At 36.5% G+C, this 26291-nt stretch overlaps 1 protein-coding gene across 1 annotated transcript in view; it reads left to right on the top strand.

Moving 5' to 3' along the window:
- otud7a (OTU deubiquitinase 7A) overlaps positions 1–26291 on the top strand; it is a 132703-nt gene that overhangs the window by 68426 nt on the left and 37986 nt on the right. Inside the window, exons 4-5 of the mRNA XM_073831743.1 lie at positions 23734–23916; positions 25606–25824. Of these exons, the coding sequence (XP_073687844.1) occupies positions 23734–23916; positions 25606–25824 (402 nt within the window). The remainder of the gene's footprint in view (positions 1–23733; positions 23917–25605; positions 25825–26291) is intronic.

Genomic DNA, 26291 nt, shown 5'->3' with positions numbered 1-26291 from the left:
CTTTCTTTCTTTCTTTCTTTCTTTCTTTCTTTCTTTCTTTCTTTCTTTCTTTCTTTCTTTCTTTCTTTCTTTCTTTTTTCTTCCTTCCTTCCTACCTTTCTTTCTTTCTTTCTTTCTTTCTTTCTTTCTTTCTTTCTTTCTTTCTTTCTTTTAACCATTATATATTTAATTTAGTGCAATTTATCTGTACTATATTATTATTTATTTATAAATTAAACTATCATTTATATAGTATTATTTATAAATTATTATTAAATTGTACTATACAGTTGTTCATTTATTTGTTTATATACTATATAGTTTAAGTGGTATCTAAATTATTGTATTTAAAAAATCATAATATATTAATATATTAATAATATATCATTTAAAAGTATATTAAAATACATTATTATCTACTTATAAATTATTATACCATAGCATTTAAGCATTATTATTTATTTAATCTACTCTAGTCTGTTCTTATTAAATTGTACAATAATTTTCATTCTTTCTTTTATTTTTTTATTTTTTTTCTTTCTTGAATAATAACGCTTAAATGAGTCTGAAAACATAATAACTTTAAAATAAATAAATAATTGATGAATTATAATACAGTTAAAAATATATATTTAGGACGTATTTTATAATGTTAATGTTTATAATGTCAAATAAATATTTAGTAAATAAAACATTATGTATAATAATTTGTTAATTGTGATTCATGTATTATTTAATATAATTTTTCAAAATAAATAAATAAATATAAATAGAGAGAGAGAGAGATCACATGACGACCGTTATTTGACAAAGAAATATTCTAATTTTTGCATTTTTTACATTAAACTGGCAATATTCTCTCAAAATAGGTGGTGGATCAGCAGATAGTACAAACAATAAAAGAGCAATATGCTTTTTCCTAATGCTATGACAACGATTGTATGATATTTCATTGTTTATGGCACTTTGGTTATAATGGGTGAATATAAGTGTACATTTGTACCCAAACACACACCTGCTTCAGTTCCAGCAGGGCCTCGCTCAGCATCAGCGTCAGTAGAAGAGGCTGTTCAGCTGCATGTGTTGTTCTCACCTGCCTGAGCAAGGCCACTTCACACCTTCATCACACGATGATATTACACATCTCTTTGAAGCTGACGCTGATAGAGCACTGCTGTTTTTAACAGAATGCTGGAGTAAAGACAAACACATCCGTCTTTGCCCGTCATCAGCCTGCTGATATATTTTCAAGCACATGGAAAATTATTCATGACATGGTCATTTCATTAGAGCATAAATGCAACTCTTAAAATGACTTATTATAGAATTATATAGTTTTTTCTATGGTATTTATTATTATTATTATTATTATTATTAATTTATCTATTTATTTATACATTTTTATAACATTAATTTAATATATTAACATTATAAGATTTAAGCAATATTATTTAATTTGATAACATGTTATTAATAATAATACTATAATATATGTATTTATTTATTTGAGTTTATTATTTTAAATTTAATAGTTTAAGTTATAGAAATTTAAAATGTGTTTCAATTTATAGTTTAAATTATATATTATATAATGATTTGTTTATTTGTAAGTTATAACGTTTAAATTTTCAGAATGATTTAGCCATTATTTTTAATTTGATTTAGTCATAAAGTGTGTAATAGTTTATTTATTTTATTTATATATCACAGATTTTTAGGCAGTATTTAGGCAGTTTTATAAATTTCATCGCATGTAAATATATATTAGTATTTTGATGAAATTGTACTATTTAGTTATTTATTTATTTAGTTATTTCAACATACATGTTATATAATATGGAGGACGAGAAATTACTTGAGTATAAATAAATGTAGAAATACATAAATAAATAAACAAACAAATAAATAAATGTGGAAATCCATAAATAAATGTAGTATAACACAAATCATACAAAAATAGCACAATAAAAAATGACACTTTTGACAGAATTATTTATTTATTTATTTATGCATATCTGCGTTTATTTTTTATCTTTAGCATTTATTTTTTTATTCATTCAGTCTTGTATTTCTGCATTTATTTATTTATGCATTTCTGCATGTATTTATTTATTTATACTTAAGTAATTTCTCAACCTCCACAATATATTATAATCCTATAAATTTTGTCATTTGTATAATATACTTTATAGTAAGTATATCGTTTATTTACGTCCATATTATTATACCATTTTAAGATTTTAGCATTAAAGCATCATTATTTGTTATTATTTATTTAATAACACATATTACGATAATTATTAAATCATACTATAATATTATTTATTTATTTACTTATTACAGTTTATTGTACTTATGTAATTAATTGAAATGTAAAACTTTTTATAATTTATAATTTAAATGATAAATTATAATGTTATAATTATAAACTATAAATTAAATAATGATTTATTTAAAGTTGTAAAATTTTAATTTTCAGAATTATTTATCCATTACTTTTTGTTTAATTTGGTCCCATAGTTAACAATAAATTGTATAATATTTTTTTATTTATTTATAAATCACTTTATATTATTATTTATATATTATATACAAATTATTAGATCATTTAAATATTTTTAAGCAGTATTTAGGCAGTATTATTTATTTAGTAATCAATATAAATTATACTTAATTGATACTATTTATTTATTTAGGTTATTTATTTATCTATTTATTAGTTTATCGTAGTTATATAATTTATTGAAATGTAAAATTTGTTAGAATTTATAATTGAAATGCTAAATTATGTAATGATTTATTTATTTGTAAGTTGTAACGTTTTAGTTTTCAGAATTATTTCTATAAATATAAATTAAAAAAAAATCATACATTTCTATAAATAATATTTCTAAATCACTTTATACTAGTATTTATATGTTTTTTAATTAATTAATTAAATAATGTTACGGTTTTTAAGCAGTATTTATGCAGTATTATTCATTTCATCTCATGTCAATATATCTAAAAATATAAATTATAACTAAATTGTATTATTTATTTATTTATACAGATAGTGTATTACAGTTTTTTACAATCGTTTTTGCTCTAATAACTGAACCTTAATGTAATTTTTCAAAACTCTAGATACAAAACTCAAAACAGTCATTATTTGTAACACAGGCTGTCCAGTGTTCAAAACTTTGCATATTGCGTTCATATCTTTAAAGAAGCCTTGCATTAGCAGAAGCATTGTTTCAAAAAACAAATTTATTATGAAATATTATAGGAACATTACTTTAGATCACCCATACACAAGTTACCCATAGTTTCAATGTGTTTTTGCTATTACAATCATTAAATATAGTTGTACAAAATATGTGATTCAGGTTTCATTTTTTTTTACTTTAGACTGAGAACAGTACAGGCACAGTGGTATCATTGAAATACTGTAATGTGGAATTTACTGATAAAATAAATCTCAGCATAGGTTTTCCAAAGGAAAAATTTAGATTCAAAGTTTACAGTATACTGTATCCTGCTGAAAAAACAAACAAACAGCTAAAACCAGCCTAGGCTGGTTGGCTGGTCTTAGCTGGTTTAAGCTGGAAGTAGCTGGTTTTAGCTGGTCTTCCAGCCTGGTCAGGCTGGTTTTAGCAGGTGGTTTCCCAGCCTGGCCAGACAGAAAAGTGGCCAATACACCCTTTTAAACAGGCCTGCTGACCAGCTATGACCAGCTAAAACCAGGCTGGTTGACCAGCTTAAACCAGCCAAACAGCCTAGGCTGGTTTTAGATTTTTTTCAGCAGGGCTAATTTGTGTACCAATGTTCTTGATAGATTATTTTTTAACTCATTAACATTAAAAGCACAAAAGCAATAACATAAAAATGACATCTTGCATTCAGTCATGTTGAATATGAAAATGTGTTCTGTAAAACAGGGTACATGGGGACATAGAAACCATATCTGATAAAGAATGAAATATGACATCCATACTGCCCTCCAAAGGCAAAGTGCAGTAACTACGCCAACACTGAAACTGAGAAAAATGCCTTTAAAGTTTTTACACCAGCTAGGCAAACATGTTGAAACTCTCATTTCTCTGAAACGGGACACAATTTAACCAGGAGACTTTGCCACAAGACAAAACAGTTGTCACAAAGTCCATTTTAAGCCTTAACTCAATTTTGACCAAATGTGTAGTTACTGCCCTTTGCCTTTGGAAGGCAGCATAGATAACTCTGCTAAAAAAAAAGGTACCGCAGAGGTACAATTTTGTTCCTGGGCAACACAACATATAAAGGTACCTTTAAAGGTACACAATGGGTCCTTATTGTACAATTATGTACCCAGAAAAGTGTACCCTTGGTAACACACCAGTGACAGCTACTTGTACCCTAAAAGGTATAGTTTTGTACCTTTTTTTCTGAGAGTTTAGTGTAGTCCATCTGGGTCATATTCTGTGGTAATTGGTGTCAAATGATCTATCCTGAAACTGTCATAATCTAAACATGCACTATTTTCCATAAAATATATGCTTCAAGAGTAATGCAACAGTTATTTATCATTTTAAGCAGATATATCAACTGATAGTTCGATCTTTGTAATGAAATGAATGCACACTCAACTCAGATGTAATTTGTGAGTTGCATTTTGAAATAGTAATACTTTGATGTTAAGTTGTGTCATTTTGAACAGGTGATTTAAGTTCAATGAACAAATGATCTTTGGCTTATGTGTATTGTATCCAAGCATTTGAAAAATGTGTAAAGTGATTTGAAAAATGTGCATTTGGATCATTGTGAATTATGTGTCAAGAATTTTGAAAAATGACATTACGGTTCTCTTATTAGTGCAAAAACGATTGTAAAAAACTGTATAATCTTATAAATTTTGTAATTTGTATAATTTGCTTTATAGTAAGTATATAATTTATTTACTTAAATATTAGACCATTTTAAGATTTTAACATTATTATTTTTTAAAACATTAATTTAATATTGTTGTTAATAAATCATACTGTAATATTATTTATTTATTTATGTACGTCATGTAATTTATTGAAATGTAAAACTTGTTATAATTTATAATTTAAATGATAAATTATAATGTTATAATTATAAAATATAAATAATATAATGATTTATTTATTATTATATATTATTTAAGTTGTAACATTTTAATTTTCAGAATTAAGCATTATTTTTTGTTTAATTTAGAATTTAGAATTATTTCTATAAATATAAATTTAAAAAATTATACATTTCTATAAATAATATTTCTAAATCACTTTATACTGTTATTGTAAGTTTTTTTAACTATTTAAAAAATTAAGCAGTATTTAGGCAGTATTATTCATTTAATCTCATATGTCAATATATCTAAAATATAAATTATAACTATATAATTATAATTGTAATATTTATTTATTCAGATAATCTATTATAATCCTATACATTTTGTAATTTGTATAATATGCTTTATAGTAAGTATATCATTTATTTACTTGAATATTAAACCATTTTAAGATTTTAACACTATTTTATAAAAAACATATTAATTTAATAATGTTATTAAATCACACTGTAATATTATTTATTTATTCATTACAGTTTATTGTAATTATATAATTTATTGAAATGCAAAATTTGTCATAATTTATAATTTCTAAATCACTTTATACTTTATACTATTTATGTATTATATACAAATTATTAAAATGGTTTAAGATTTTTAAGCAGTATTTAGGAAGTATTATTCAATTGAATGTATTTATTTATTTATGCAGGTTATGTTTTATATTCCTATAATATTTGTAATTTGTATAATATTTTTTATAGTAAGTATATAATTTATTTACTTACATATTATCATATAATTTTAAGGTTTTAGCATTTGCATTATTATTCATTATTATTCATTTAGTCTAGTCTGTTACCATTAAATTGTACAACTATTTATTCATTTATTCATTCATTGCATATAAATTAGTACTTATATTACACACACACAAGTATATGTGTATATGTAATGCAACCACTACTTCATATGCATTTCAATAGATTAAGCAGCTTGTTTTAGTGTTTCATCTGATCCAGCATTTATTCTCCATAAATTATGTGGTACATCAGAGTGAATGTCCTGAACCAGCTATTTCAGATGTTGCATAAGCACTCCTATCTCTGTGCTAATGTACATTTAAACCCCTCAGTGTTAGTAGATAGCCGTTAAAACACTTCCAACAAGCACGTTCCTCAGAAAAAAATCTCGGATCAGCACCTTCCCACCCCAATCTCTCCTAAAAAAAACCCCACAAAACTGTTCTCGGATCAGTACTAACTCCTCTTCTCTGAGGCGCTGCTGTAAAAAACAGAGGCTGAGGCTTGTTATTCAGAATTAGCAATTTGTTAATGCTCCTCAAATGGCCCCACCGCTGACATTTCCCTCCAACGAAAAACAATCCCGCTGTAGTTATGAATGAAAAGGCTACGAAGTGCCTTCAGTCCTCCCCCTAGATTGAAAATAAATTGCCCCGCTGCTTTCAAGCACGACATACTTTGTATCCAAAAAGCTTGGGGGGGAACAACCCTCAATCCACATGTTTATGGCTTATTAGGTCTGGAAATAAAATGCTGATTTACTCCTACTGCGCGGTTATGTAATCCATCGTATCCTATGAAGTTTCCAAAAAGCATTGAATCCAGAGGGGGTCGAGCGTCAGGTCGGGTGGGAACTTTTCACCGTCAGTTCCTCCGTGTGTACGTGCAGGAAGAAGTGCGACTATTGAATGGGGGCATGTAATGAGACATAACGTGGGCTTATTAGTCAAAGGCTGGCTGGGAGCGCAAACCCTGCCAGCTGTCTGCAGCGCCCCAGCCGTCACGCACACTTTCAAGCGCTCACAAAGCACTGATATTTATGTAACATGCACTCGGTAACCTTTGTAATACCCTGTTTACGACGCCATGCCGCTATACCACTAGTAGGCATTATTGCCTTAGAACTGTTTATAGCTTCTGAATATCTGATCAGAATAAATTGGAAACGCCCACAACTGATAAAGTGCAACAGTTGCGTTCCCTCTCAGTCGGTCTCTTCGACGTCACGTCGGAGACCGACGAATTGGGATATCGCTTTAGAGATACCAATCCTCTTCGTGTGTAAACTAAACGAGCCAATGCACATTGGCATGCATGATTGCATCCAGCTGTCGCTGATCACAGCGTGAGCATAAATACACAGCAGGTGCAATGCATAGACAGCATTTCGCTTCGGAGCCAATCTTCGGATGGTGAGACGGCGAGAGACGGACTTTGGACTTTTCAGCTGTTTGTGTTGGCGGCACGGCGCGTCAGCGATGGTGGTCTCCTGTGGGTGGAAAAGCGCACAATTAAGGACTGCACTACCCGCCTTCTGTGTCGCAGTGGCCATCTCTCCTGTGCGCTTCAGCACTAAAGAGCTTTTTAAAGACGAGGTGTTTGAAACACAATGCCGTTTCACCCGTGCGTTTCTGGATGCGGTCGTTACCTGGCGCCAGGTGATGGTCACGATCGCTGTCTGACATGTCTGGGTATTGAGCACGCTCAGGCGGCGTTTGTGGATGAGTCATGCCGTCATTGCGGCGGCATGTCCATCACGGAGCTGCGGACCAGACTCCGCTTCCTGCAAAGGGGCGGGGTGCCAGTTCCTCTGCCCAGATCTACCGTTCACCCCGGCAAATGCCGCTGGGCGGTCAGCGATACCGGATACCGACCCCGAGATGATGGCTATGCTTGCCCGGGCCGCCGAGAGGGTAGGGCTTGAATGGAACCCTCCATCACGTCCCAACCCCTCTCGGCTGGATGATTGGTGTCTTTGGGTGGCTCGCGCTGGTTCTCAGCATCCCACCCCAGTGCCCTTCTTCCCGGAGGTGCATGATGAGCTTACTGGGACGTGGATGGCACCTTTTACTGCCAGAAACCGCTCCAGTGGCACGTCCTCCCTCACCACCCTTGATGGCGGACCAGCGCGGGGGTACGCGGCTGTCCCGCCGGTGGAGCGTGCGGTGGCGATGCAATTGTGTCCCGGCGCCGCTTACACTTGGCGGGGCAACCCGTTGCTCCCCTCCCGGGCCTGTAGGCACTCATCGGCTCTGATCGGCAGTGCCTACACGGCTTGTGGGGCTGCTGGCTCCGCCCTACACGCTATGGCGTTATTACAGGTCCATCAGGCCCAGGCACTGAAGGACCTGTACGAGGGTGGTCACGACCCGGAAGTTCTACCCAGTCTCTGGGTCGTGCGATGTCCACAATGGTGGTCCAGGAACGCCATCTCTGGCTGTGTCTGGCCGACATGAGGGAAGCAGACAAGGTCAGGTTCCTGAATGCCCCCGTGTCCCAGACCGGCCTCTTCGGCGACGCGGTTGAAAACTTCACCCAGCAGTTTTCGGCCGCCCAGAAGCAGACTGAGGCTATCAGTCACATCCTGCCCCGGTGTGCTCCCGCTGATGCCTCCACCCAGCCGCCGGCGGCACCTCGGTCTGCTCGTCGCCGAGGGCGGCCCCCTGCTTCCGCCCCCGCTCCACAGCAGCCAGCGCAGCAGCCTTCACAACGGCGCCGTGGAGCCGGTCGCAGGGCGGCCGCCCCGCCCGTCCAGGCTCCCACCAAGACCAGTGGGAAACGCAAGAACAAGCGTCCCTGAGACGGGCGACCCAGAGATGGTGAAAGCTGCTCTTCGGGAGATGGTGAACGCACCACTCCCTCCCCCGGAGGAGGGCCGGACGGAGAATCTTTTGTTCCCTTTGTTTCTTTTAAGAAACCCGTCATCGGCCTCACGGCCGGTGACACCCAAATTTTCAATAAAAGAGCAATTTCCACTATCTCTGGGTCCCCAGAGGGGTCAGCGGGTTATCCCCAGGCTTCACCCCCTCTCCCCTCCCGTCAGCAAATGGCACTGGGCGGTTGGAGAGTGCTGTAGAACGGACTACTCACGCACCAGCTGCCAGAACGCAGGTAAATGTCTCGCACACACCACACACAGACACACTGACCCCGCTTCGGACCGGCACAGAGACGCCCGAGCGGGGTCCCTGCGTTCCACTTCGCTGCCCCCCCGCGGGTATGTCGGTGGTCCCGCTGGTTCCTCTTGTACGTTGGCTGGGTGCCTGGAGAGGGCTTCCCAGTCCGTCTTGCTGGCTCCTCCGAACCATCAGACTCGGCTACGCGATTCAGTTCGCCCGGCGTCCTCCCCGGTTCAGGGGCATCCACTTCACTACAGTGAAAGTAGCAGATGCCCCTGTCCTGCGTGCAGAGATTGCTACCTTGCTGGCGAAGGAAGCAATAGAGCCGGTCCCTCCAGCCGATATGAAGACAGGGTTTTACAGTCCCTACTTCATAGTACCCAAGAAAAGCGGTGGATTACGACCGATCCTGGACCTGCGCGTCTTGAATCGAGCTCTTCACAAGCTACCTTTCAAGATGCTCACACAAAAACACATCCTCAGATGTGTTCGTCCCCAGGATTGGTTGGCAGCGATCGACCTGAAGGACGCGTACTTTCATGTTTCGATCCTTCCACGCCACAGACCATTTTTGCGGTTCGCGTTCGAAGGCAGAGCATATCAGTACAAGGTCCTGCCCTTCGGGCTGTCCCTCTCGCCCCGTGTCTTCACGAAAGTCGCGGAGGCGGCCCTTGTTCCCCTCAAAGAACAGGGCGTTCGTATCCTCAACTACCTTGACGACTGGCTGATACTAGCACACTCTCGAGGGCAGTTATGCGAACACAGGGACCTGGTGTTGGCACACCTCGCCCGCTTGGGCCTTCGGGTCAACTGGGAAAAGAGCAAACTGTGCAGAGGATCTCTTTTCTTGGTGTGGAACTGGACTCGGTCAGCCAAACAGCTCGCCTCACACAAGAGCGTGCTCAGACGGTGCTGAACTGCTTGAATACGTTCAAGAGCAGGAAAGTGGTATCACTGAAACAATTTCAGAGGCTCCTGGGGCATATGGCAGCAGCTACGGCAGTTATACCGCTTGGACTGCTCCATATGAGACCACTTCAGCACTGGCTTCGTGGCCGAGTCCTGAGGAGAGCGTGGCAGCGCGGCACTCTCCGGGTCAAAGTAACCTCGGCCTGTCGCCTAACCTTCACCCCGTGGTCAGACCTAGCTTTTCTTCGGGCAGGAGTCCCCTTAGAACAGTGGTTCCCAAACTGGGGGGCGCGACCCCTAGGGGGGCGCGGAGTTATGATAAGGGGGGCGCGGCAAGGCAGGTGTACAGTCAGCCGATTTTTATAGAGATTCGAAAGAGATAAACGGCCGAAACTATCTGCTGCGTTGCTCGGCAGTATTCAGCGCGCACTGCTCAATGTGTGACGCTCTGATCAGTATTCCGCTCTATGAATGTGCGTTCCTTTGAGCTGCTCACAGCCCTTATGAATGTTCCATTCGTGTACCACTTATGCTCAACGGAAAAGCAAAGTCCGCTCAAATAACGCGCAGCGGCGCAGACAAAAAAATGTCGATGTATACTTGTTCCTGTTTGCAATAGCGCCACATACTGCTGTAACCATAGGCGGATTAACCATATGGGCAATTGGGCAAGTGCGGTGCATCGTGCAAATCCCATCTCTTCAACTTAAATTAAAATGCCTCACTTATGTGTGAATTCGCTACAGAGCGTCAGCCTTGCGCTTTCACGTTGTACTTTGCAGGCTGCAGCCGTTGACAATCAAAAAAGGGGCAGAGTGTAAACAAGTGAGTTTGTACGTATTATTTTCTGTTTAAATCCTTATAAAACTACGTAGCTATATACAGTGCTTAACAAACTTATTAGACCACCCGTCAAAAACTTTTTTAGAACTAAAAATTGTAGCAGGGCTCGAAATTGCGACCGTTTTGGTCAAATATGCTCCCAAAATTTAATGTGCGTGACCTCAAATTATATTTGGGAGCGTTTGTGCGAGTGCGAGAAATTGTTGTGGTGCGACTTGGTTTCATTTCTTTACAAAACGTTCGTAAGTCTAACTACTGCACAGACTGCTGTGAGCTGATACAGCGACAGGTTCGCCGTTCTCTCCAACATTACATAACATTTAAACTTCAGCTTTACATTATTTCCTTTAATGCCGATTTTAGATTTTAGCCGTCAATCACTCCCTGACACAAACACTGCGCTGCGCTGAATTAGGAACCGGACGTTTTTTTTTCTCCTCTCACCCAACCTCTGTTCCAGATTTGTACAAACTGCTTTGCAATTAGGGGTGTGTGATATGATGGTTTTTGATTGTGGACAATTAAAAGGTCTCCACAATCTGCTTTTGAAGAAATAAACTATATTTCTTCCTATAGCGCACAATTTGTCAGATACGATTCTGGCGCCTCCGTCTCAGTATACTGTCCAACGTGGCATACACACATCAGATGATAACTCAGCGGCAGAGTTCCACTCTGGCAGGGGCTAATTTCCACTGGGGACACGCTTTTCAAAATCCCGTTGGTGTCCTCCCACTTTCGAATGGTTTTGTTAAAGTTGTCTCTTGTATTGTAGAATGCACGCTCAGCGCCGCCGAGAGTTTCGCGCGACCTTTAAAACGAAACCAAAAGTAAAACGCACACACGCATTCAAAATAAATTTTAATAGCCCGCGTTTAGAGAGCTACTACCCAATTTTCGCAAATTAGGCTACATAACATATCTAAGCTGTTAGTATGTGGGCTATGCCAAGTTGTATAGTCTATAGCTCTGTATTATGCTTGAAAAATTCGGTCTCTATTTGCACTTTGAATATTAAAAGAGTAGCATACTTTGGTTATGGCTGCATTTACGATTAAGAAAGAACTGTATTGGTTATTTTTTGTTATTTATAGTATTGATTCTTTAAAAATGCAGTGGTTGCACCTACAATGGAGAAAATAAAAATCGTATTCATATTTTCATTTATTTGTGTCCCTTGCTTAAGGCATAAAATAAATATATAAAAAAGGCTTTCAGAATCAGCCCGTTTGCTTGTATGCTTTGGCGCATTACTAAAATGAAATTGGGTGCATGGGGGGGCTTGAATTTTTGTTATTATGCAAAAGGGGGGCCCAGCATAAAAAGTTTGGGAACCACTGCCTTAGAACAGGTCTCCAGGCACGCTGTGGTACACACGGATGCCTCCACCACCGGCTGGGGGGCCACGTACAACGGGCAGGCAGTGTCGGGGGTTTGGACGAGCCCCCAGCTACACTGGCACATCAACTGCCTAGAGCTGCTGGCAGTACGCCTTGCCTTGAACCGTCTCAAAGGGCGCCTTCGAGGCAAACACGTGCTGGTCCGTACGGACAACACTGCGACCGTTGCGTACATCAACCGACAAGGTGGTCTACGCTCCCGTTGTATGTCGCAGCTTGCCCGTTCTCTCCTCCTCTGGAGTCAGAAGCATCTGAGGTCGCTTCGTGCCATTCATATTCCGGGGTTGCTCAACCGTGCAGCCGACGAGCTCTCATGAGCTGCGCTTCCCGGAGAGTGGAGACTCCATCCCCAGTCGGTCCAGCTGATTTGGAGACGTTTCGGGGAAGCTCAGGTAGACCTGTTTGCTTCTCCAGAGACGTCCCACTGCCAGCTCTTTTACTCCCTGACCGAGGGTACACTCGGCACGAATTCCCTGGCATGCAGCTGGCCGCAGGGCCTACGCAAATATGCGTTTCCCCCAGTGAGCCTTCTCGCACAGACACTGTGCAAGGTCAGGGAGGACGAGGAGCAGGTCCTGTTAGTGGCGCCTTACTGGCCTACTCGGACCTGGTTTCCAGAACTAATGCTCCTCGCGACAGCCCCTCCCTGGTGGATTCCTCTGAGGAAGGATCTACTGACTCAGAGACGGGGCACCCTGTGGCACCCGCGTCCAGACCTCTGGAAACTACATGTCTGGTCCCTGGACGGGACGCGGAGGTTCTGAGTGATCTACCCCAAGGAGTGGTAGACACCATCACTTCGGCGAGAGCTGCATCCACGAGACATGCTTACGCCTTGAAGTGGAACCTGTTCGTCGAGTGGGCTATCTCAAAAAATGAGGATCCCCGAAGATGCCCGATCGGAGTCGTGCTCACTTTTTTGCATCAAGGGCTGGAGCGTAGGCTGTCGCCCTCCACCCTTAAGGTCTATGTAGCCGCTATCTCTGCAAACCATGACCCCATTGAAGGAAGGTCGGTGGGTAAGCACGACCTGGTCGTCAGGTTTCTCAGGGGAGCGAGGAGGTTAAATCCTCCTAGGCCCCCCTCCGTACCCTCTTGGGACCTGTCTCTGGTGCTCACAGCACTACAGCGGGTCCCCTTTGAGCCTTTACAGTCAGTCGAGCTGAAGTATCTCTCTAGGAAGACTCTGCTTCTGCTTGCATTGGCCTCCATCAAGAGGGTAGGGGACCTGCAGGCATTTTCGGTCGACGATTCGTGCCTTCAGTTCAGGCCGGCAGATTCCCAGGTAACCCTGAGGCCCCGGCCTGGCTACGTGCCCAAGGTTCCCACCACTCCCTTCAGGGATCAAGTGGTGAGCCTACAAGCGCTGCCCCCGGAGGAGGCAGACCCAGCCCTAGCTTTGCTTTGTCCCGTCCGAGCATTAAGATGCTACGTCGACCGGACGCAAAGCTTCAGGACCTCAGACCAGCTCTTTATTTGTCACGGAGGACGGCAGAAGGGGAAGGCCGTCTCCAAGCAGAGGATGGTACACTGGATAGTGGATGCCATCCCTCCTTCAGGGAACGAGGGTTACATACGTAACCAAGACGTTCCCGAAGTAAAAATTCTATATAGAAATGTATTTTTAAAATCTATTGCACTCTGAAAACATTTACTAAAAATGTGCACACCCCCAGGCCATCCAAGATGGAACAAATTTGGAGAAATTCAGCAGTACATGACTCACCAATGAATCCTCTGCAGAGAATGGGTGCCGTCAGTTCATTAATTAACGTTGTGAAAAGCTACGTGTTTGTTAGAAACAAGTCAACTATCAAAATGTTTTTTTAACTTCAAACGAGTCTTCTATCTATAATATTGCTTCCTCCAATGAAAAAGTCAGAGTCAGGAGAGAAATATGCATAGATTAAGCACCATTTACAAGCATAAACCATAAAAATATGCAGCTTTTAACTTCACAAGATGTTAATTGATGGACTGGAGTGGTGTGGATTAGGGCTGTCACTAACAATTATTTTAGTAATCGAGTATTAACGATTAATCGAGTATTTGAGTATATATATTTATAGCAGCACTAATTAAAATATATAATAGTTTATTTAATTTGTTTATATATTATATACAAATTATTAAAACATTTTAAGATTTCTATTGTTTATTTCATCTCATAAATCAATATATGATAATAGAAATTGTAATTAAATTGTACTATTTATTTGGGTTATGTTTTATAATACTTTAAATTTTGTCATTTGTATAACATACTTTATAGTAAGTATATCATTTATTTACATACATATTATTATACCCTTTTAAGATTTACCATTTAAGCATTATTATTTATTTAATAACATGTTATTAATTTAATATCATTATTATCAAATGGTAATATAACCTTTATTTATTTATTTATTTATTTATTTATTTATTTATTTAATTTTATTTTTAATTATTTAATTTATTTATTTTTTTAGTTATAATTTATTTCAATTTATTTATGAGATATAACTTTCTAATTGTTAGAATTATTTTATCATTATTACTCATTTAATTTAGTTCCATAGTTAACATTAAATTGTATAATCATGTACTTTACTCAATTTCCTAATGATTTTTGGCATAAAAGAAAAATCAATAATTTTGACCCATACAATGTATTTTTGGCTATTGGTACAAATATACCCCAGCGACTTAAGACTGGTTTTGTGGTCCAGGGTCACATATATATATATATATAGTGAAAGCCGAAAGCCCTAGTGTGGATTACTTGATTTTCTTGATTATTATTTTTATCAGCTGTTTGGACTCTAATTCTGACGGCACCCATTCGCTGCAGAGATTGGTGAGCAAGTGATGTAATGCTGTAATGGATCAGAATGAGAGTCCAAACAGCTGATAAAAATGTCACAATAATCCACAAGCAATCCACACCACTCTAGTCCATGAATATACATCTTGTGAAGCTGAAAATCTACATGTTTGTAGGAAACTAAAAAATGAGTCTATAATCCATAATAACACTTTCTCTGGTTAAAAAAAAAAAAAAAAAAAAGTCCATCCCCTGTTGTACTTTCACATCAAAATTTACCAGCATAACAGTTTTGGACTGTTTTTACTTGTAAATGATGCTTATTTCTCTCATGGTTCAGACGAGACAACTTTTCCACTGGAGAAAGCAATATTATGGACAAAGGAATCAATGGTTTAAAGTTAACAGGTTTTCATTTTAATTTCATTTCAACAGATGTGCACGGGACAAATCCAGGTGTGACATATTGGACCTTATTCATGAAACACACATCCATTTCTGTAAAAACATTACATTTGAAGCAACAATTTACGCATTTTTACAAACAATTTAAACAGAAATAAGTTCTGTTTCATGAATGAGGCACACTGTATTTCTATTCCTCACAGTCTTGTTTTTGTTTGTGTCTATTCTGACTAAGGTCTGTAAGATGATGTATCAGAAGTAATTTAAGGCTGATCTAGCCTCATATTTACCATGGCTGAACTGTTTTTCTGCAGTGTACTGACGTCAATTCTCACTGTTCATATGATCCTGGTGTTAGATGCCTCATGTTGACTGTATAGTGCGTTTTACAAACTACAGATTCATAGTAACTAGCATAAAAGCGGTGATGCTAGCTAAATTTTTTATTTGCAGTCGTTTTCAAAAATAACAGCTTTTTCAATAACTCTGGGTTTTAAGACTTGTTTGGCTTAATATAATGTAAATAATGTGTCTAACTGAAATATGTAGTAGACTACCCATGAAAGATTTACATAATTTAAAAAAAATCCACCTCATTTTATGCACTAAGGGGGGGCGCCATTATTTTCGGTGAGGTCAAATGGTTGCACTCTGCCACTACCTGTTGCTATTTTATTTCAACACAACTTGGAATATAAAATACTGATATGATGAACACATCTACTGAAAAAGCTTACAGGTTTATTTTGCAAATTGTGTTGTGGTAAAAAGAGCAACAGGTAATGCCAGTAGCTCACAGAGTGCAACCATTTGATGTCATCAAAATAATGGCGCCCCAAATAGTCCAAAATAAGTATAAAAAAACGATGTGGATTTTTTTTTAAATAACACAGGTCTTTCATGGGTTTTCTACTACATATTTCAGTAAGTGATATCATTTACGTTATATTAAGCCATACAAGTCTTAATACCTAGGGTTCGCTTTAAAAATGTTAGAAATCAATGGATACCAGCAACTCATTGGACACATTTGTGTTCATACAGGTTTGGCAAACTTGAAGGTACATAAATAATGACAAAATAAAATTTTCGGGTGAACAATCCCTTTAACCCAGAGTATTAAGACTGGCTTAATATAATGTAAGGCCATGTTCACACTTGGCGTCTTTTTTGACAAGAAAAAGTTGACAGGTTACAAAAAAATCTGGACGCATTGCGGCAGAGGGCGTCTTTTTGTTGCTATAACAACAGCTGCAACAGCAGCCTATGTGTGGAGCAGAAATGTCGATAAAAGAGGAAGCTGGCTCTTTTCTTTTTTGACATTTTTGCCTTTTATTTGATAGGACAGTATTTAAACAGAAAGCGAAGTGGAAGAGAGAGGTGTGCGAGCCGGGTCTGCGAGCCGGGACTCGAAAAAGGGACGCCCGAAGTGCAACGGCTCTACTGTACATGTCGATGTGCGGCTCAAGAAGCTAGCAATGCTGCACGTCGGTTTTTGAAGTTAACGGGGAGGCGATTCCGGTTCACAACAATAAAATAAAAGTCGACATAACGGCACCTTTCCTATTTTTTCTTGTTGTTATGGAAACGACAGGTCTAGCTACTTGCTTGTCATTAGTAAGCTCTCAAAAAAGTGCTTGACGTAGGGCGTTTTCTTCAAAAAAGTTTAACTTTTTTCAACTTGAAAAGACGCTCTGAGCTGCAGAAAAAGACGCCGGCGGTGGCGTTTAAAAAAGCGCTCAGGACTTTTTTGAAAGGACGGTTTACTCCACAGGGTTATAATGTAAAACAGATGCTGGCAGTTTGAAAAAAGACGCCAAGTGTGAACACGCCCTAAATGATGTTTCTTATTGAAATGTGTAGTAGAAAACACATGAAAGATTTACATTATTTAAAAAATCCACATCATTTTATACATATTTTCGACAATGGGGGGGCGCCATTATTTTCAATGACATGAAATGGTTGCACTCTGTGAGCTACTGGTGCAACCTGTTGCTATTTTTACCGCAATAAAAAAAAATTACTGATACAATGACTTACAGATGCTGATGGATGCAAGCAGAGGTTTAAACCAAATACCATACCATCGATTTTTCTCCACAAGGAGTCTAAACGCCCACGGATATCGAGTGAAATCCGCGCTGAGAAACTCCTTCAGTGGCTACGGCCTCATGACAAGCGTCAACAATTTTACATCCTGCCAGGATGGCATCTAGCATTTTTTGTCTCTGCCGTTTGTAAGCTCTTTTACTAGCTGTGGTCTACTAAAAGCCTCAAAGGCGCCAGGGTTAAAGTGGAGAGAACAAAGACGCGGGTCTTTAGCAAGTTTTATTCGATCACAGGCATCTTCCCATTCTTTTCTCCTCTAGGAAAGCAGTGAAGACTTAAATCGCTTCTCTTGTTGCCATACGACTGAAAATTACAACCAAAATGCGCACAATATGGCATCGTATCAGTATTTTATTTAACAGGTAGCACCAGTAGCTCACAGAGTGCAACCATTTGACGTCATCAAAATAATGGTGCCCCCCATAGTCCAAAATATGTGTAAAACAATGTTTTTAAAAAATGCCTTTCATGGGTTTTCTACTACATATTTTAGTAAGAGGCACCATTTATGTTATATTAAGCCATACAAGTCTTCCATACTATAGAAGTCAATGGATAGCAGCAATTTATTGGTTACCAGGTTTGGAAAAACTTGTGGATGCGTAATTGATGACAAAATGACATTTTTGAGTGAACTAACCCTTTAAGTACTGTAAAAGTGCACTTAGTAATACAGTGATCTTGGATTTTGTACTGACCCCTGTTGGTGTGGAAGAATGACAGGGCATTGCTTTGAGGTTGATATGGTTTTGAACATGCTAGAAGATTCTGAAGTGTGTTGCTTGTCTAATATATATTACAAATACGACAAATCTAATACATATTCACAACAAAAACCATACACTTCCACTTTGACAAGACAAACCGCTGGAGCTGTTTGAGGACGAAACTTTTCACTGATCCAACCACACAAAACTGCTCTCAGATCAGATCTGCCACAAGGCTCGAATGATCCCCGGCTGTGTGTTTAAGGTTTGATTGACTGATAGATGGTGGCAGGGGAAGGATGTGTCCCCGGTTGTCAGTGCCACTCATCATTAACACGTCATCCCACCTGGCTGTTGTTGCTGTCGGTCTCCCGCCTCCATCGGCTCCCTGCGGATCCACCGTCACAGACGTTGTTGTGGAAAGCTGAGTGGGAAGGGCCTCTGCGTTTCATCTCAGGCACAGGCCCTTTGTGTGGTTAGAGGTGTTCTGGGGAAAATGACTCAGCTGACACTGGCAGACATTGTGGTATGAGGCTTGTGCTCTTTTCAGTCACTGTTGTGATTGAGAGATGACATTTTACGCCAGCGATTTAACTTTTAGGATTAAAGACCTGTTATAGAAAGATTAAACTAAAAGTCTTTAGTTGTGTTATTATTGAAGGTTTATTTGTGGTTTGTGAGGGGTGTATTGTCACCCTCTATAGGACTGATGTGGTATCACAACTACAAATTTTGTGTATTCTTGTTGCACACTACTGTTTGAAATATTTATTGTTGAATGATGTGTTGTTTCACATACTGTATTAGTGGAATACAGTGTATAGTGTGCAGTATTTAGTATGTAGACAACAAACAAAAATGGCTATTGTCGCTGTGAGGTATTTACATCTCATGGGTGATCCACTGCAATGTCACTCTCTTCTGTGTAAATAAAGCAGAGCAGCTGATTAACGGGAAAAGAAAAGTTTAATTGCTGAAAGAACGTCTTGCAGAAGGACTGTGAATGTCTTCGTTCATTAGCAAAGACACAGAAAGCACCAAATTAGAGTTGTTCAGTTGTCTAGTCTCATTCTCCACCTGCTCATTTTGTGTTATTTGAACAGGGGAAATAGCAAGGAAATTGGTTGCAGTTTGCTAACTTTGAATGTTGATAGGCTTTAATTCAAAGAGACAATATAATATATAGTTGTATAATCAAAATAAAATATACTATCTAAAATAAACAATAAAAATCTATAGCATAAGCACAGTATGTTTTATTTATATTTATAGTATATACTATTTAGCAAGAAGAAAAAAAAATATATATATATAATTAGTATAAAATTAATTATGAATTATAAATAAAAATTGTACAAAGATATATCTGGAATTTTCTGGAATCAGTTCAGTGTAATATAATATAATATATAGTTATATAATATAAAGAAAACATACAATTTAAAATAAATGAAAATATATAGCATAAGCTATAGCATGTTTTACAGAATGTTTACAGAATATTTTGCAAAAATGGGAAAAAATTGCTTAAGAAAGGATTATGAATAAAAACTAATTGTACAACGATACAATAATATAATATAACATATAATATAATATCATGTATTGTTGAATAAAATAAAGAAAACATAATAAAAACAATAAAAATATATAGCATAAGCAAAGTATGTCTTATTTATATTTACTGTATAGTACAGAATATTTTACAGACATTTAAATATATATATATATATATATATATATATAGCATTTTATATTTTCAATGTTATATATATATATATACATTTATATAGTAGGGATAAATGGTTATATACAAAAAATATATATAAAAATATGGTATAAAAATAATTGTACATTTGCATAAAAAGAAATTATGTATAAAAACAAATTGTACAAAGATATTAAAACAGTTCAATATAATAATATAATATAATATATAGTTGTTTAAAATAAAGAAAACTTAAACACTAAAAATGTATAATATATAATGTAATATAATATAATATATAGTTGTATAGTGTAAAGAAAACATACAATTTAAAATAAATAAAAATATATAGCATGAGCACAGTATGTTTTATAGAATATTTTGCAAAAATGGAAAAAAAAGGGATTATGAATAAACAAATTGTACAACAATATATAAATACTGTACAGTATATCTGGAATATCTGAAATTATTTCAATAAAACAGAATATAATTTAATATAATAAAATATAATGTATGGTTGTATAAAATAAAGAAAATATAATTTAAAATACATAGTAAAAATTGAGGAAAAAAAAGAAAACATACAATTTTAAATAAATAAAAATACATAGCATGAGCACAGTATGTTTTACAGAATATTTTGCAAAAATGGAAAAAAAAAATGCCAAAAATACTTTACAGTATATCTGGATTCAGTTCAATATAATATAATATAATATAATATAATATAATAATATAATGAAATCTAATATATGGTTGTATAATATAAATGAAACATACATTTTAAAATAAACAATAAAAAATATATACCATAAGCACAGTACGTTTTATAAAAATGAAGTATGAAGTATGAATAAAAACAAATTGTACAAAGATATGTAAATACTGTACAGTATATCTGGAATATCTGCAGTCAGTTTAATATCACTGAATATAGCTGATTTTTAAAATTGGACAGGATGTTTTATTCTTTCCTTTAAAACCCTGCTAACCTTTTGCTTTCGAAGCTCCCATGGGAACTTGTTTAATTAAATTAGGTGTTTGACCACCGGAAAACTCTTCCAGCTCTGGAATTTAAAAACACTGACCTAAGATGAAACGAATTTCTACTTCGGAAATGATTGAAACATTTTATATATTTCTGCGGTCTGATCGTATCCACAATATGTGATAATGTCTGCAAAATCCAATTGCTCAACTAAAGGACAGACGGAGGAGGGGACGTCAACAGGAAACTGCCTTCAGCACATTGATTGAGACCCATAATGCTTAGCAATCTGCGAAACGCATGAATCAGAGGTGCTGAACGGTCATTCGATTAAGCCTTAAAATGTCTTTTAAAATTCCTGGCTGGTCAAAGGATGCACAAATCCATAAACTACAATGAGATTTGTATCGATCGATGTGGGTTCTGGTGCTACATAGGCTACAGGAAAAATGTAATAACTCTGTCCAGACTGGACCGATGGGAGACTTGCCAGTTAGAAAAAAAAAATGGATGCTAGTTGTTTTTTAAGTATAAATTTAAGTGTCCAAAAATGTATATTTTATTTTCATTTTTTTTGGGTGCACTGTCTCTTTAAATCTGATTCTTTGGGCATTAAAATCTATGAACATAGTGCATTATTTAGTATGTTATTTGTCGATGATTTCAGGTTTTACTATCCTTCCAGAGACACACACCCAGCTGTATGTATCGCTCTATAGATAGTTAGAACGACCTGTTTCTTTGCTCCCTGCAAGGCCTTTGGGTTACAGAGATAAGACAGTTGCTGGAGGACATGGAAGCAGCTGTGTGTGTGTGTGTAGGAGTCTTGAGGTGACTGTCATTTCACATTAGAGGGTTTGGCTTCTCTGTCCTTCCTGTGATTTTCCTCCCATTTTGCTTGGTATGAGCGTTCTGTGTCTCTTTCTGTGGACAAAACGAACTGAAGCGAAAACAAATCTTTATTGTTTTTTCATCAAATTGTCTTCGCTCAGAGCACGCCGGAGAAAAAGCACAAACGTGTCCCCTCTTTATTATCAGGCTTGATGTAAAGCGGAACTCCATTGTTTCGGGTTTGATGTGAACTGTAAGCGTTTTGTGGCACTCGTGTTGGCAGGTGGTGTAATTGGGATTAGATTGAAAAGCCTTATGGGAGTTGGCAGGTGTGCTCACACAGTAGCTCGGCGAAAATGAAAGAGGAAGACCCGGCCACGTTCATTAACAGTGACCTCCTATTTAGTGGGCATGGAAAGATTGTTGGAACTCAAGCAAGATACAGTGCAGTTGAAGTCAATCTGAGTCTGCAAAATGTTAATTATTTGAACAAAATAAGAGGGATTATACAAAATGCATGTTATTTTTATTTTATTTTTTTAGTACTGATCTGAATAAGATATTTCACATAAGAAACGTTTACATATAGTCCACAAGAGAAAATAATAGTTGAATTTATAAAAATGATGCTGTTCAAAAGTTTACATACACTTGATTCTTAATACTGTGTTCTTACCTGAATGATCCACAGCTGTGTTTTTGTTTAATGATAGTTGTTCATGAGTCCCTTGTTTGTCCTGAACAGTTAAACTGACTGCTGTTCTTCAGAAAAATCCTTCAGGTCTCACAAACTTTTTGGTTTTTCAGAATTTTTGTGTATTTGATGCATTAACATGATGCATTAAGAATCGCTCTGTTGAAAAAAAAAAACAGCATATGCTGGTTAGGTAGGTTTTGATGCTGGGATGCTGGTTTTAGCTGGTTTATGCTGGTCATTTGCCGGTTTATGCTGGTTTTAGCTGGTTTATGCTGTTAATTTGCTGGTTTATGCTGGTCCTTAGCTGGTTTATGCTGGTACTTTGCTGGTTTATGCTGGTACTTTGCTGTCAAGGACCAGCATAAATCAACAATGGACCAGCATAAAGCAGCAAAGGACCAGCTTAAACCAGCATCTCAGCATCAAAACCTACCTAACCAGCACATTTTTTTTAACAGGCCGGGGGGTGAAAACTTTTGAAATGTAAAGATCAGAGTAAATTGAACTTATTTTGTCTTCTGGAAAATATATAAGTATCTTCTGTAGCTTCTGAAGGGCAGTACTAAATGGACAAAAATATGATATTTAGGCAAAATAAGAAAAATATAAACATTTTAATTCTGTTCAAAAGTTTTCACCCCTCAGTTGAGTCCCTCAGTTGTCCTCAGTGTGAAAAGATGGATCTCAAAATCATACAGTCATTGTTGGAAAGGGTTCAAATACATAAAAATGCTGAAAAACCACAGAATCTGTGGGACCTGAAGGGTTTTTCTGAAGAAACAACCCTGCTGAAAAAACAGCTAAAACCAGCCTAGGCTGGCTGGCTGGTTTTAGCTGGTCAGCAGGCCAGGAAACATCATTTATGTGAAATATCTTATTCAGGTCAGTACTAAATAAAAAAACAACATGCATTTTGTATGATCCCTCTTATTTTGGTAAAATAAAATTTTTGTAGATTCTACAAGGTGTATGTAAACTTTTGACTTCAGCTTTATGTATTATTACAGTGTTTTTGTGTCTCATTTCCTGTTTCCTTGTAAACTGGTATAGATTAAAAATAGTAGACATCATATTATTTATCAGTGCTTACAAAGAAACAATTATTGGATATTTTGGTGCATATATATGATTACCTGATCAGTTTTCATGTGGATTGTGGCGCTGAGGGGAGTTTGTCCTGAGTCCTGAGGGGGCGATAGAGTTTATACGTCTGTAGCTGTAAACAGGATGCACTTTTTTTTAGGTTATATAGCTACAAACATGCTGACAGTTTAACTAACTTTAACTTTAGAAGAAGACTGTTGACAGTAAAGCATATTTTTACAGTGTATCATGATTTGTGTTGTTTGTTTGTGGTGGACCAGGTAAAAACTGGGACCTGAGCGCCGCTCTCAATGACTATGAGCAGCTCCGGCAAGTTCACACTGCCAACCTGCCCCACGTCTTCAATGAGGGCCGTTACTACAAGCAGTCGGAGCGTAGCAGCACCCCGCAGCACATCAGCAAGCCTGAGCAATGCCCCCAGAAACAAGAGGACAACACTCAGGGTGAGCAGAGCTCTCTGACAGTACCTTCTGTTGAGATTTATTGTTGTTTTTGCTCTATATTTTCTTCTATATCGATTTAAAGTTGGAATGAAATGAAAAACATGTGTTTTTTTTCTATGATTCATTTCACTCAGATGTGTGCTATAAATATGGATAAAATGATCTGTCGCTATTCCAATTTATTGCTATTGTAGTAATATGCAGAGAACAAGTATAAGTTAGCCATTTGTTGGTTGATTTCCCTGAGAATTTCAGTCAGCCCGACAACAACATCAGCTCCACCAATGGCGTGAGTGTGGGGTGGAGCTATCTGTTTTTCTGACCAATGAATGCAGTTTAGTGGTGGCGCAAAAATTACACCCTTCACTTTTCAACTGGTTAATAAACAATTTTCTGTAGTATTAGATCATATTAGCATTTAAGACAACATTGGTAATGCATTTAAACCATTTAATGTAATTTTTAAGATTAAGAAAAATAATATTTTATGGGAAGCTGGGCATTTTATTGATTGGGTTTTGATTAAATTTGATTTAGTTCTGAAAAGTTCTGAAAAGAACTTCTCAAAAATATTATTGGTTAGTATGTTTTTTTTTTCTTGCGCATGTGAGCATGACTTTGTTATATCAGAAGGAAAAGAAGTAGAAAATGTTTTAATAATTAGCATATTTTCTTATTTAAAAATTATTTGTTTGTCTTATTAACATTAAAAGACCTGGAACATTTAAAAAAATATATATAATATAACATATAACATAATATAATAATAAAAATATTTTTTTTAATGTTTTTTTATATATATATAATTAAGATATATTAATTTATTATATTTTTGAAATAAATATTTATTTTTTTGAAAAATATTCATTGATTTATTGTCTATTAATGATTCATAAACATTAGAAGGCCTGAATCATTTATTTAGAAAGTAAATGCAATGTTAAGTATTATTTACAAAAGTAGAAATGGTTTTGGTATTTATGTATGTATATAATTATTTATTGATTTATTCATTCATTTATTGTGAGGTTATGATTCATAGACAATAAAAGACCTGGGACATTTATTGAGAAAATAAATGTTAAAAATTGTTTAAAAAATGATTTTCATAATTAACATATTCCATTTATTATTCGATTTTTGAAAATAATTTATTTATTTGAAAAATATAGATTAATTGATTGATTGATCAGTTGATCAATTGACTTTTACTGATTCATAATCATTAAAAGATCTGGAGCATTTATTTAAAAAGTAGATGCAATTTTATTTATTTATTAGAAATTGTTTTCATAAAAACAGATTTAATTTATTACTGTATTTTTGAAAAACATTTATTTATTTGAAAAATATGGATTGACTGATTGTCTTTTAATGATTCATAAACATTAAAAATGGAAATAAAAAAAATAAATGGGTTTCATAATTAGCAAATTTTCTTATTTTTAAAAACATTTATTTATGTATGTAATTGATTGATTGATTCATTGTAAAGTGATGATTCATAAACAATAAAAGACATGGAAAGTAAATACAATTTGAATTATTACTTACTTATTACTCATTCATTCATTCATTCATTGTGCAGTGATGATTCATAAGCAAGGCCAGGAACATTTGTTAAGAAATAAATAAAAGAAAAAAGTATTTTGATTTCTCATCTCTTTCCACTCTCTCTCTGTCTTCCAGAGAAGCGTCTGTCCCGGGGCATTTCCCATGCCAGCTCTGCCATCATGTCTCTGGCCCGGCTGCAGGTGTCAGGGGATTGTGCCAGGGAGCAGTTCCCCCTGGAGATGCCCATCTACACATTCCAGCTGCCCGACCTGAGCGTGTACAGCGAGGACTTCCGCAGCTTCATTGAGCGTGACCTCATTGAGCAATCCACCATGGTGGCCCTGGAGCAGGCCGGTGAGCCCCAAACGCTGAATCCGAGACCTTGCCCCTTCACTGCAGTGATGGCAAACACAGATTTATGATCAGAACTAATGTCAGCTTAGATTGCATAACTCGATTGCTAGAGTCAACGTAACACAGCAGCGACAGAATTAAACTAATCCCTCATCTTAGATCAACAGCAAAGTCAAGCGGACTGAAAAACACAGACCATACAACAAAGCTCATGATAACACTCAAATTTAGGATTTAAAGGATACATCAGTCTCAAAAATACAATTCATGCATGTAGTACAATCAAAATGTATATGCAGAAAAACAATATGGGTCAGAGACATTTATTTATTTCGTTTATTTAGTTTGTTTATATATTTAAACTTATCAATAATATTTACATATTTTGTCAAAATGTTATATTTTGTGCACCTAGTTTTTTAATTTGTAATTCATTTACATAACATTTCCATCATCATTTTTTCAGG

This window comes from Garra rufa, chromosome 25 (assembly GCF_049309525.1).
Source record: "Garra rufa chromosome 25, GarRuf1.0, whole genome shotgun sequence".
Classification (NCBI taxonomy): Eukaryota; Metazoa; Chordata; class Actinopteri; order Cypriniformes; family Cyprinidae; genus Garra; species Garra rufa.
The sequence above is the reverse complement of the archived record's forward strand: the minus strand, read 5'-3'. Positions and strand labels throughout refer to the sequence as shown.